The 13,701-nt window shown below is 46.6% G+C and overlaps 1 protein-coding gene across 1 annotated transcript; it reads right to left on the minus strand.

Annotated features, from left to right (window-relative positions):
* Positions 1-1,297: 1,297 nt before the first annotated feature.
* LOC149350789 (uncharacterized) lies at positions 1,298-13,074 on the minus strand. Its single transcript, XM_089576934.1, has 7 exons — positions 12,987-13,074; positions 10,866-10,980; positions 7,051-7,193; positions 6,271-6,400; positions 5,978-6,126; positions 5,049-5,184; positions 1,298-1,439 (listed from the first exon to the last, which is right to left on the minus strand). The coding sequence occupies exons 1-7, from the start codon at positions 13,072-13,074 to the stop codon at positions 1,298-1,300; spliced, it is 903 nt and encodes a 300-aa protein (XP_089433060.1).
* Between the last annotated feature and the right edge of the window lie 627 nt (positions 13,075-13,701).

Consider the following 13,701-nt stretch of genomic DNA (forward strand, 5'->3'; position numbering starts at 1 on the left):
CTGTACGTGTATATGAAGGAAACAACAGTCAATGAAGTCAAGGAAAGCATAGGCGAATGTTGTTTTTTATTTGTAATAAGTGATCAATAATTGATTAGAAAGTGGAAGAGAACACATTCATATGCCGGCGGTCCGGTCCAAACTCTTGATCTCAGCATGTCGCGTCCGGTGCTCTACCAACTGAGCTACGGCGACGGCTGCCTAGCCATCTGCCCTAACCCTAACCTTGAGAGTATTCACCAGCGCTTCCCTCGTCCATAGCGCGGGTGTAGTACGTCCTGTATTACCGCGAGTGTTACGCGTAACGGGATCGAACGGTGAGGGCGGAAGTAGTGCGAGAACCCTCTTATGCGATCTATGCCACCTCTACGCGGTTATTTATAAAACGCGCCACTATCCTTGTAATGCGCACTACATGATTTTTTCTGCAGGTTGTCCTCCCCACGCCTCTCGACTACTCTGTTGCGCTACAACCGGCCCCATCGCCTTTCTCTTGCGCAGCCGTGTCATGGGCTGCAAGGAGTACTGTAGACTGCGCGGCGACACCGCTGCGGCATATGCACGCCCCGAAGTTTATTTCGAAAATGACAATTTGGAAACTCTAGCTCACATCTGAAATCGCATCCCGCCATTGCGACCACCTCACAGCATCGAAGTCATGGGCTCAAGAAAACTCGAGGACCGAAGAACCATTTCCTATGGATGCAGGTATACTGCACAGTGAAGCCAAAGAAAAAAAAAAGCTGTATCTGAAATTACTGAATCATGACTTACCGTTGCTTGTGCCTGAAAGTTTGGAATTCTCGAATAAGGCTCAGTATTAAAACTCCGTGTTGATTGGGGGTTAATGGGGAGGGGGCAAATCAGGCCATCATGCTCAAAAACGCAGGGTGCTCCACAGGCTGGCGCGGCGAGCGCTGTCTTGCTCTCCATGTTCGTCGTTGTCGCGTTCACATGCTGTTGGCAAGTGCGCACGCGTACAAGCATGACATTTCAACTTTTTTCTGCCTCTGAATAGCCATAGGAAAGTAGTATAGCTACGTTTCTTAGGCTCATCTCTAAACGTTCTTCGTTACACGTGTGGTCTACCCGCAGCAACAAGCAAGTTGACTAGACCTTTACGTAAAACAGCGTTCTAGGATCGCCACGCGAAATAGCTGGTCTTGTATTTCTGCACCTGTGAGCAAGTGCGTGGTGCACGACGCGCCGACGGGACATTTACTCTCTTTATTTCATGACATGAAGCAGTTTGAGTCGACGAGGCTCAGCTGACCGGTAGCAAACATGCTGGCTTTTATCAGAATCTGCGGCACTTGACGTTGTACCGAGCGTATGATTCTGCCGTTGTGTCGTTCGCGACTCGCCTTGAAGCTGCATCACGTGAGCAGCTTGTTTCTTTGAGAGCGTTGTCGATGCACTCTTTCATGAGGTCAAGTTCCCTAGAAATAGAAGGAATAAAAAGTGATCACTGCGCATGCCTTTGCTGCCGCTGTTGTTAATATACTCTGGATGCAAAGCCAATGTTTCATTATTTTGTATTTTGGCACCAGAACGCTTTCTACATAACAGTGTCACTTATTCAGATCGAAGGACCGACTGATCGAACCTTAGTTGATGGTTAACTACTCTGTTCGCGGATGCTCGACTTCATAACTTTGTGAGAGGCAAATCTTGTTTGCTGATAATTTCATCCTTGGATACTTCAATTCCGTAAGACGCTTTGTCGCGTCGTCCGCCTCTCTTTGCGGAATATTTCGTGATATGAGTAATTTTCTGCTTGAAAAAGTAGAATTGAAAGCTCAATTGTTATCACTGCTGTGCGAGAAATAGCCACAAAGCACACGACTAATGACAAAGCTGCTTTCATATTAGTGATGCATGTAATATTTTGATTCATAGATTAGCCGCATGTGTTAACGGATTGACCCCGTGCACTTCCGCAGGGCTAGAATGTCATTTAGTAAGGACGGTGGCCTGAATGCTCTAAAAGTCATTTTTGTGGATGGATATTTAACTTCACGCTAGATAGCCGGACTCGTTGATTCTTTTATTTGCTTGTTTCTTTGCTGTTGTTTAAGCTCACGCTGTGAAGCCGCGGATCAGCTGATTGAAACATGCGATACTGCGCTCGTTGCGTTGGGAGCTCTTGGCATTTGTTAAGGAAACATGCAGAATTGATTATTGCGCAAGGCGTGCATTAAAGAAATTTCAAGAAATGTTCAAACGTTGTTGCGACTGGACGCGTGTTCGACAGAACGCTTAGTAGTATTAGATACTACGCTGTGATTTCAGAACTTTAGGCTTGGCCTCCGCCTAAAGATGGTGGTCTCAGGCTACGAGGTGGCCGTAGTGGAGGGCTACGGATAATTTAGATCACCTAAGGTTCTTTAACGTGCACTGACATCGCACAGTGCACGGGCCTCTAGAATTTCGCCTCCATCGAAATCCGACTGCCGCGGCCGGAATCCAACCCGCGTCTTTTCGGTCAGCAGCCGAGCACCATCACCATTTAGCCACCGTTGTGGCGGCCCTGCGCCAAAACAGTTAACTTGCAACAGCTTACTAGATACGATCTCATGTAGCACAGATTGGCCTTGTTCAATCAGAATCTTGAAGATTTTTGTGGTTGCGCCTTTAATTCCTAAACGTGGTTTATCCTCATAACCAGCTCAGTTTGTCATCATCATCATCAGCCTGACTACGTCCATGCAGGGCAAATGCCTTTCCCGTATCTCTCCAATTAACCTTGTCCTGTGCCAACTGCGGCCATCCTATCCCCGCTTCTTAATCTCATGCGCCAAAAACTGGCAGTGGTGCCGGGTTGAAACTTGGTGCCAGACGAACTTTACTCGCGGCGGAAATTTAAGAAAGTGCTACTTCATTTCTGTCTGGTCGTGTAACCACGCTTCGGGTCGCGCTAACTGTAATCCTTTACTTGTTTGTAGAATTTGAAGATTTTGTATCATTTGCGTTGTTCTGGAAGCAATTTTCTGCCTTTCAAATGCTGCTAATATACAGGGTGTTTCACGTAAGTCTTTACACAATTTTCAAAAATAGGCTTCTTTATCTAGAAGGGCGTTTTTTTTTTTCAGGTATATCATTCACAGCGGTGTAGCGCATTATAATACAGCTAAAACGTTCTAACTAGCAGCGTGATTAACTAATATTGAATAGTTAACTTTTTATCTATTACCGTTAGGCTCCATAATTACTGAGCTGCGTATAGCCAAACGTAAGTAACATCGATATCAGTTATTAGAATTTAGAAAGCATGGTTACCCTCGGCACTGTGGCCCAACAAATTTTGGCTACATAGCGCCAAAATACATGCGCTTTCGAGCGAGAAGCTTGCGGCAAAAGGCAACCTCTCCAGTGCACGTAACTCGTCGAAATAGTCAAAATTTGTTGGTCAACAAAGCCAGTGGTAATCGCGTTTTCGAAATTCGAAAAATCAATATGGACATTACTTACGGTGGGCTGCCCTCCTCTCAATAATTAAGGAGCTTAACAGTAATGGTTAAAAAGTTGCCTTTGAATATTAGTTAACGAGCCTGCTAGTTAGCACGTCTTAGCTGTACTGTGATGTACTAAAGCGCTGAAAATTCTATGCCGAAAAAAGCGCTCTTCTAACTGAAAAAGGCCATTTTTAAAAATTATATAAAGACTTAGGTGAAACACCCTCTGTATCAAGAATGAGACATTAGAGCCACAGAATTTTACTAGCCTGTGCTGAGAGCTCTGGCACTTATTTAATATCAAGCAACTATAAACGTTCAAAATATTTACTTTATTCACATAATATTTCGCTTTTGAATTGAAATGATGTTTATTTCTACAAATATGGGATACCTAATCGCATGCGTCTGTCATCGCAATCTGTGTAGCTTCTGCATGTACTTGAAGCGAACGCAGGTGGAAAAAAAAAATCCAAAGGACGTTAGTAAATAGCCCAAAATTGAATGTGTCGTTTCATCAGATTTAAGTTTTAACGTATAACTGAAGAAAGCGTAATTTGCTCAGTAAGTGGGAGACACCATCATCATAATCAGCACCCTGACTACGTCCACTGCAGGACTGAGGCCTCTCCCATGTCTCTGCAATTAACCCTGTCCTTCGCCAGTTGCGGCTACCGTATCCCCGCTAGCGTCTTTATCTCGTCTGCACACCTGACTTTCTGCTGCCCCCTGCTACGCTTGCCTTCTCTCGGTATCAGTCCGTTACCCTTAACCACCATCGGTTATCTTGCCTTCGCATTAGATGCCCTGCTTAAGCCCATTACTTGTTCTTGATTTCGACTAGGATGTCATAAACCCGCGTTTGTTATCTTACCCACTCTGCCCTCTTCCTGTTTCTTAACTTTACACCTATCATTTTCTTTTTCATAGCTAGCTGCGTTGTCTTCAGTTTAAGTTGAACTATTTTTCGTTAGCCTCCACGTTTCAGCCCTATCCGTGAGTACCGGTAAGATGCAGGTGTTATATACCTTCCTCTCAAGGGATATTGGTAAGCTGCCATTCATTATCTTAGAAAACCGGCCAAATGCGCTCTACCCCATTCTTATTCTTCTGGTTATCTCACTCTCGTGATCCGGATCTGCGGTCACTAACTGCCCTACGTAGACGTATTCACTAACCACTTCCAGAGCCTCGCTACCAATTGTAAACTGCTGTCCCTTGCGAGAATGTTTCAAGCAACAAGAAAAGTATACCTTTTATTTTAGGCCATATCGAACTTTCTGCATCATTACCCTACTTATCTCACCAATGAGCTTACAAAAATGTCGAAATATGAACTTCGCCATGTTAAAAATGATATGACAACGCAAGCTAGCTGCTATATCTCAATCTAAAAAAGGACGATTTTGTGAACTGAAGAATCTGGATGAATGACCGTATACCTGGCGGGACTATTAACTTGTTCATAGAAGGGAATTAAAATTTAGCCTTGCTCGGCTCACCGCTTCTTAGTTCGTTTCTGTGTGCCTGAGACGCAGCTGCAGGATGGCGCTGTGGCATGCGCGCATTTGCCTCCGCAGCGGGCCAACTCACTCGCAAATGTCCGTCTCGCTGTGCACATCCCGCGCGCGAATCGTCCGGTAGGCGCTCTGCTGGCAGGAGAGCACTTTCTCTCTCAGGTCCTCGGGAAGGCACGCGGTGTCTTCAACCTGTCGGGCTTCCATGATATCTGCAGGATGCGCCGCAGGGAAAAATGAATGCGCCCGCTCGGGCGTCGGTTTTGTGCAGAAGAGCGCAGAGAAGTCGGCTACGTCGCATGCTTTTCTTCGCGAAACTGTCGTGCTCGAAACCTAATCTGTACTGCACAGTAGTGATAACCTTTGTTCCCGGACGTTGGGAGTTCGTGGAAATAAAAGGCATAGTGCTTGTGCTCATAGGCAAATTGAGGCGATTGGCCTGTGGTCATGTTTCTCTCGAGCACTTTCCCGCTGTCACCGCCATGGAAGAAACAGCTGTACGTGTGGTCTGTGCTTGCGTATATATGACAAGCAATGCAGAAACAATAAACGTGCACTTGCGTTTAAAAGAACAAAAAAATAAAATGTTCTAAACAAACATGCGCACAGATTGCGAACACAGTGAAGTAGCGTTCGGTCTCCGAAACGTCGTCTTTTCTCACTGCTATTTCCTCATATCTTGGCCCCTCACCAGACAGTATTCCGTCGAGCCGTGGGTTGTATACGAGACAAAAAGACATTTACAGCAGTTGAAGCATTCCTTAGTATTGCAACTTCGACAAGAGTAACGGTTAGCGCCACCGCTCCTTTGCCCCCCCCCCCCCCCCCCCCCTTTTACTAGAAAAAGAAGCAGTTGATGTTAGTTAAGTTAGCTTTTTCTTCAGAAAGAAAGAGACTGACACAAGTTCCCTGACAAGTCTCCTGACACAAGTTCTGATCGTTCCTGGCTCTGTCTCCCAGAGGGCGGTGAAATTCACTTCTCCCGACAGGCTCAAAGGGACTCACGCTTCATGGCTATTGTTTTGCAGGATGTCTGATACTCCCCAACCACGGCTCTTGAGAAGTGCAGTAATCTGGAAATCAGGTTCTTGTTGCTCGAGCAGGCATCGTTCTTTATCAGAGGTGTTACACAGTGCTTGTAGTCTGTCAGCGAGCTGTTCTTGAAAGCATTGAGAAAACAAGCACACACATGGGGGTTACTTGACAGTATTTCAGCATAAGGCGACTTTGACTGGCTCATAATCTCTGACAGAAATAGCCATACATGCGTGCTCTTACGAACATAGTCTCCACTATACCTGCAAAGTTTTTCCTTGTCCTCATCCAGCTCAAAGTTTAGATTCACAATCGACCTGTCAAAGGTTGTGCCGCAAGCAAGATGACGGTTGATGAGTGTCTTGCTGTCGCACATCACGTAGTCGTAGTTTTCTGAAAAGCAAGAATGCATCGGACTGTTCGAGCTAATGTATCTCTCAGTCTCTTTTTTTGCTGATATTTTGTACTATAATTTTAAATTGAATGCAAAAACGTAGGAAAGGCGGTGTTTCGTCAGGGTGCGTAACTCCGCCATATATGTCAAAATGTTGTCATTGTGTTACTACTGCAGCTTCAATAATCCATTTAGCTTGCTTTTGATATGTTCCAACTCGCATTACGGGGCCAAGTAGAGTAGAAATTTATCGTATGCATTAACTCTGGTGAGATGTTGGACGTTTTCTGAGCACCGTTATGACGTGATGAACAAATCATTTCATTCGCATTTTTAACCACTGCTTTCGACATCACAGTGGTGTGATGGCGTGCCTACTTGATTTATTTCTATTACGAGTTCTCGTCGCCATTGCTGTAGGGCTTCTTCGCAGGACAGCACCTTGTCTAGGTTTCTTTAACGAACTTCAGTGCGCCAGAGCCTCGTAGTGTTGCGTGGCATGATGATTACTTTCGCACACACGCGCTGTTAATGCTTTTAAATGAACACAGCTTCATTTTTATCCTTTCAGAAAAGCTGATAACCTGGATCACCAACAGCACTGCAAGAGGAGGCAAAAGAAATTCTCGACAAAGCGTGAAGAACTTACGCATCTGTAAGCTGCAGTCCCAGTTGTAAGTATTTACTTGTCGTTTGCGGCGTTCAACTTCGCGGCCGAAAACATACCGGTCTCGGCGACACTTGGTTGAGGTCAACGCAATGTCGATGCATGTGATGTACTTGCGAAGTTTTCTGCAAGGCAGGTGTTTGTTTCATAATGAGCCGCTGACAGTATCTTAAGTATTAGTAACGGGGCACTGCGCTGCTGTTTCGTTCACGATTATAACGTATCGCATGCTTCTTCGCAACTACCGGTGGTAACTCGTCTTTCTCTTTGTACCGCTATGAAGGAGCCGTATCGACAGGAAGGAGTTGTGAAAATGAACGCCATCTGGTAGATGATGCATCGATCACCACACAGACGTGCTTTGTTTCTCCATATGTGGCAACCCAGCACAGGAAAACTCCAGTTTCGTACTGAGTCAAATGATTCCTTCAGTTGTTTCTTACAGGATGGCACATTTATTCAAGGAACAATCGTAAGCCAGTATATTTGAGTTGTCAGTCAGTAAAAAATGATTGATATTTCAAGACGGGAAACGGCGAAACAAGTGTTGGAAATGTGACGCATTAAATTTCTCTTCCGTCGTAACAAGCCCTGGCATTGCGCTTTGGCAACCGTATACTGTTTGGCTACGGCGCGGAAACGATCCGACGTTTACACTGTCGCGTAAGTCGAGCATCAGGACAGCTGCCGCTACTCTTAATCCGTCTGGGACTTCGATTAATCATAATCAACGAGGGTGTGGCTTGGTAACCTGCTGACTCCCTCTAAAGGCGGTGGTGTTGTAAAGAAAACGGAGCAATTCATCACATTGATTTTGATATCAGGTATTCCAATAGAAGAAGAGACGCTACCAGCACATGTCTTTCTCGCTACAATTTGTAGAAGTAGTGATAAACCGGTCACGTGATACAATTACCACGTGGTCATGTTTCCGGGCCTCATTGTCGGCCAAAGTCCTATCAAGTGACCCTCAACAGCTATGGCTGTTTAACAAAGCAGCTGCTCATCAAGCTGCAGTGTGAATGAATGCGCAATAATACAAACAGTGGGCCATACAAACATACAGTGGGTCATACAGTGGGTCATACAAACAAAATATACCCTTGTTGTGGCCGCTAAACGTAAAATTACTTGCTTTTCTGAGGCGTAAAACGCTGTTGCGATTCCTAATGCAAGTCTGTTGAAGCAAAGACGGACGGATACGCACTTAAACGAGCGTCTGCTTGTCCATGCCTCAAAATGTCTTTGGAAACTGAAGCCCGATAAGAGATACCAGCGCGTAGACAACGGACGAAGAACGAGGACACAACACGAACGCTGGACCTCCAACGCTCGTGTTCCGCTGGTTTTTACTCGTCCTTCGTCTCTTGCGTCCTCGCGCTGGTGCCATGTCTCAGCGCGTCTAAAGCCACCAACTAACCCAGTTGTGTGCTCATAGTGGACGCTCAGTTCTGGTTTAATTGGCGTACCATGATAAGCCTGTCAGGTTCCTTCACGACTGCTGTTATACTGCTTGATAAAACCTGTGCTCACCGCACCCCAGTCAGTTTCTGGCCAGCTCGCTCGATGGCACCGGTCAGCTGAGGGGTCAGGTGCAGTACGGATTTTACCGGTCTCTGACATTATACCCAGCCATCAAGCGAAAGACAAGAAAGCTGGAAGCCAGTGGAAAAGAATACTTAAATACTCAATAAGGTTTGCTTCAGGTTCTGATAACGGAAATGATTTCGCTCTGCCTCACAATAATTTCAACGCGAAGCTTTCGCGCGCCTGAAGCGGCGCTATCGTTGTCGCTACTGAGAAGGAGATCGTGTGACGTGCACATACATCATGGCTCAGCAGTGCGCTGGAAAGACCCTCGAACCTCTATTGACAAATGCGATGTTACTAGGAGGAGCCGTATTGCGAAAAGGGTGAAGTCTGCTTTGACAGGTGCCACCACTCGACCGGTTGCTTTGCGGTCGTGGTGGTTCAATCTGGAATGTGCCACAGCATGCTTCGAAATTCGTTTCTCTGCTTGCTTTCACCAGGTAACTTTAACATTCATTATAAGTCATTCTTGAACATTTAAAAAGAAGGAGGTGGATTCGTTATCGCCATTTGCTAGGCTTTTGCCAAAGGTTCCGGTAGCACTGACGGCTTCTGGTACAGAGGCAAAGCGGATATATTTATTACACATCGTACTACGACCGGTTATCATGTTTCGCTAAAATACTATGACTCTCAAAAAACGTTTTTGATGTTTGCTTGCCAGAAAGTATCTATCAAACAGTACACCGAGGCGCGCCACTGAACCCGGTCGCCAGTGGCGCTCTGATTGTTTCCCAAGCAGACGACTAAAAACTAATAGTATATGGAATAACAAACTATGAGAGGATGATGGCGAGCAAGCTGCGGTAATAAGGGCAGCTTCCCTAAGAAATGTTGCAGTTCCCCAGTTATTCTTCACAGGCAGACTTAAATGATGGCAGCAGTCAAGCTTTGCAATATGTATCTTAACCTCCGCGAACATTACAGGGCCGGTAGCTTTCCCAGTGTGCCCGTCAATCAACCGTGATTCGTTGGTTAACTCTATACTTATGAATTTAGTGTGACTGTTGCAATAGCAGTTTTGAAAAAGGTGATCGCAACAGGCTAACGCAATATTACAACGCTTCAAAAGAACCAGCCGTTTTCGAGATAGTTGGCGACATTATTTTTTATTCCTCCGCTCTGATTCCAAAACTGAGCATGTAAAAAGCGCCGGAAGCGCTGTCTGAGTGCCATTCTAAAGTGACGCCTCGTAACATGAAACTCGTCTTCATCTCGTAGCTGTCCTAGATGGGCAGTCCACAGTGCTGACCTCCAGCGCCAGCGCATACAATCCGACAGGGCAAACAAACCCAAGAAGCGACTTTTTGCTTCTGACGGGAACGTTAAACGTCTGGTGCCGCAAATCTGATACGTTCCAGTGAGACAATCGCCACCGGGACTTCGAGTGCAGTATTGCCGTTTAGATGCGCCAGCAATGCTGGCCAGCTTAGGGCGAGGTGGTAAGTTTAAACGTTGTGACAGCAACATGCTTTCGAACATCATGCAGACAGATGTTCCTTCTGTTACCAGTTTCGGAATTGAAGGGGAAGAAGGAAAAAGCAACTGTGAACAAATATCCCAAGGACAGCTGAGCCACCGCGGTGGCTGAGTGGCAGTCGAGCTCGGCTGCTGACCTGAAAGACGCGGGCTCGACCCCGGCTGCGGCGGTCGCATGTCTATAAAGGCGAAACGCAGAGGGCGCCCGTGTGCTGTGCGATGTCAGTGCACGTTAAAGACCCCCAGGTGGTCGAAATTGTCCGGAGCCCTCCACTACGGCGCCCCTGACTGAGTCGCTTTGGGATGTTAAACCCCACAAACCATATGAACCAAGGACAACTGACTTTTCCAAAATTCGTCAAATGTTTTAGCCTGCTGCAGTGGCCCTTTTAATAAGTGTTGTTGAAACAAAGTTTAAATTCATTGATTAAAGGCATGTGTGTCAGTTTTAGTTAATTAACCTTGGGGCTTTGCATGTTACTCGCCTGTCTAATGTTTTCCGCGCTTGAGGAGCATGCGGTGAATGCGGAATGCACGCAGCAGTTGGCCGCCTTCTTTAAAATAAAATCACTTTTTTTTTTGCTTATAAAATAGATTTCCCGACACATATACTGCAGAATGGGGTTGGGGTCAACACAAGGTGGGCTTTTTCTCTGTCACTTTGTTGTTTTGCGCGCGCGAGGCTTACTCTACACACCCAGCCAGAGAATTACAGCTTCTGCTCTTACCGGCATGATTCTGACTGGTCCCTCTTCATCCGTAGTCTCGCCACTTCGTCAAGCCCACCCTCGCATTCCAGCCTGAGCCGTAGAAGCCGATTTTCTAGGCAGCCTGTGGCAGGTGCTGCGCAAGAATGACACCACACCGAAAATAACACAGTACGCACGTGTATGCAGTTAGGATAAATTGAAGAGTGATAAGTTGACTAACCCTAAACGGAAGACGGAATTCACGAGCAGGTTTTTGGGATAGCTAACTAGCGTATGTTCACCAACTCCAAATAGAAGGTTAAGGACACGTGTCTGCATTTGGTATAAACTCAGCAGGGCTGAGTTCAGCACGAAGACAAACATTTGTTGCTTCGAAAACCCAACCATCTCTGTTTTGAATCCCGTCGTTAAGCTTTAAGCGGTCGAGAGGGGGACTTTACTCGGGCCAGCTGAACATTTCGAATAATAGTGATTCATGCTCCGCAGCACAGCACCCCGTCTGAGAACAAACAGATGCATCCTGCGATAGGAAACTTGCTCCGGTTCTTTGCTTTTCTAACTGCTGAATGTAGCCTCTCAGGAGGAGGAGATAATCTGTTGGAATGTGGGGTGAGACAATAATGTTAGATGTTGACAGAACCACGCGCGGTTCTTCAAAAGCCTTGGCCAAATACGTACCACTGTAGTCGGACACAACTCAAGAACGAAGCGGCTTCCCCCCCCCCCGCCAAAGGACCCCCTTCCAGCCAATGGCGGTGGCCGCTTCCCATGAACCTGCTGGTGTAGCAATGCAGGGAGCGGCAGATGAAAGGGGATAGTCCCGTCCCTCGATGGTCGGAGATAGTCCGCTCCCTGCATTGTCGCGCTAGCAGGCTCACGAGAATCGGCCGACGCCATTGGCTGGAACGGGCCCTTTGACGGGGAAAAGCCGCTTCGTTCTTGAGTTGTATCCGACTATAGGAACGCTTGTCGGGAAGCTTAAAAAAATAAAGACTTCAATACAAAATACAAAAATCCACATGCACCAGGCCTGTAAGAACCCCCCCCCCCCCCGTCCCCCTCCTAACATACACACACCTTTATTGCACATCCTAGTCTTTCCCCGCATTTCCATCACATGCTTCTTTTCTAGAGCTTACTGCACGGCAAGAAAGAGGGTTAAAACAAATGCTTGGGCAAGTTGGTAACTCATTTTCACCGGAACAGCGCGCACTAAGACACGGACACGAAGGGAGACACGACACACACGAGCGCTGTGCAAAATGGTTAACACTGATTTCGTTCCCAGAGATTGCGACATCAAGCATGAAAATCGATTCGTGTCATGTGAAGAAGGTGTAGTGTATGCCATTCCCTTGTCATGCGGCAAGCTGTATGTGGGTCAGACGGGGAGATGCCTCAATGAACGCCTGAAGGAGCACAATAATAACGTGCACAACACAGTAAAAGGGCATCTCAGGATACATTGTAGAGACTGTGAAAACAAAACTTGCCACCCTGACTTCGCTAGCACACAAATTTTAAGTAAACACAGTGACCAATTAACACGCGAAATAATCGAAGCAGCGCACATCGCCTGGTCTAAAGACGCATGCGTCAGTAGCCCCTCTTTATCGATCAGTTCAAAAGAATTGGCATTTTTAGCGAAGGGAAAATGATAATGTTGTTATCGTCTTTGTTCAGTGCGACATGCATGAACTGACTATGAATCTATGAATGGATGGTTGTTTTCCTTGCAGCGCTCGTGTGTGTCGTGTCTCCCTTCGTGTCCGTGTCTTAGTGCGCGCTGTTCCGGTGAAAAAGAAAGAGGGCCATCATTTTGATGTGGATTCCCTGAAAGAAATTGCGCTGCTTTTAAATAGGAACGCGTTATTTGCGTAATGTCCTCGAGTGGCTTTCGGCTCAGCTTATACGAAGAACAGTAACTTGAACACCTGCTGTGAGCCGAAACAAACGCTGAAATATAGGCATCAACGGCAAGTGCTTCGATGCGAACAGTCCTCGAGATATGCCTACCGAATGACACTTAAAAGGCCCAGCTCGCTACGACAGCGGTGTCACCGTACCGCATCAGCGATGAGGCGGCAGGCACCTGCGCTTTCCTAGCTACTGCTGAAGATAAGTCAAGGAGAAACTCACAGGCAAAGGGTCGTCTTCGGATCGGTTCACTTTCCGCGTTGATTGAGCACACCACCAGCAGCACGTAGACAGGAAACCTCTCCCACATGCCTATCACTGGAATCAATCACAGGGAACTGAAACCGATTAGAATGCTCCTCGCTGCCGTACCGGCTAAACTGCACGCGTAAGCGCGGTCGCCCAAGTGTCGGCTGCACCTACCCCCTGCTCTCACTGCTCCCAGCAGGCTGCAGGGTATCCTAAATTTGCAAGGCCTGTTTTGACGCTAGTTTCTCTCATTGCTCGCCGCTCGACGGCGCTGCCTGTCGTTTATTCCTCTCTGTCTTCATACAACTTTTTCTTCGACCTGATAGACGTCCACCGTGCATTTCTACTCGGTTCAGTCTATTTAAGTCAGCGTCAAGCCTTTGTACTAACGGACCAAATCCAGATGCGAACACGCCGTTTTTCAGCACTCTGTAGCGGAACATCCGTTCATAACCGGTTGATGAATGCACTCCTCGGGGGACCGTTTTGCTTAGATACAATAATCGTACTGGTTGCTTGCTATAGCATAACGCATAACGACAAAATGTGTTTCGCTCACAGGTGGTGTTCTAGATTCACTCCAGCTTGATTGTATCCTGCACTCCAAAAAGGTGACGTGGCTGAAGAAGACATGGCTGAAGCACCTGCTACTGAACTGCGGGTAGCTTATGGGGCAACAGAATGTTTT

Source organism: Amblyomma mixtum, chromosome 3, assembly GCF_055824585.1.
Source record: "Amblyomma mixtum isolate Tamu chromosome 3, ASM5582458v1, whole genome shotgun sequence".
Lineage (NCBI taxonomy): Eukaryota > Metazoa > Arthropoda > Arachnida > Ixodida > Ixodidae > Amblyomma > Amblyomma mixtum.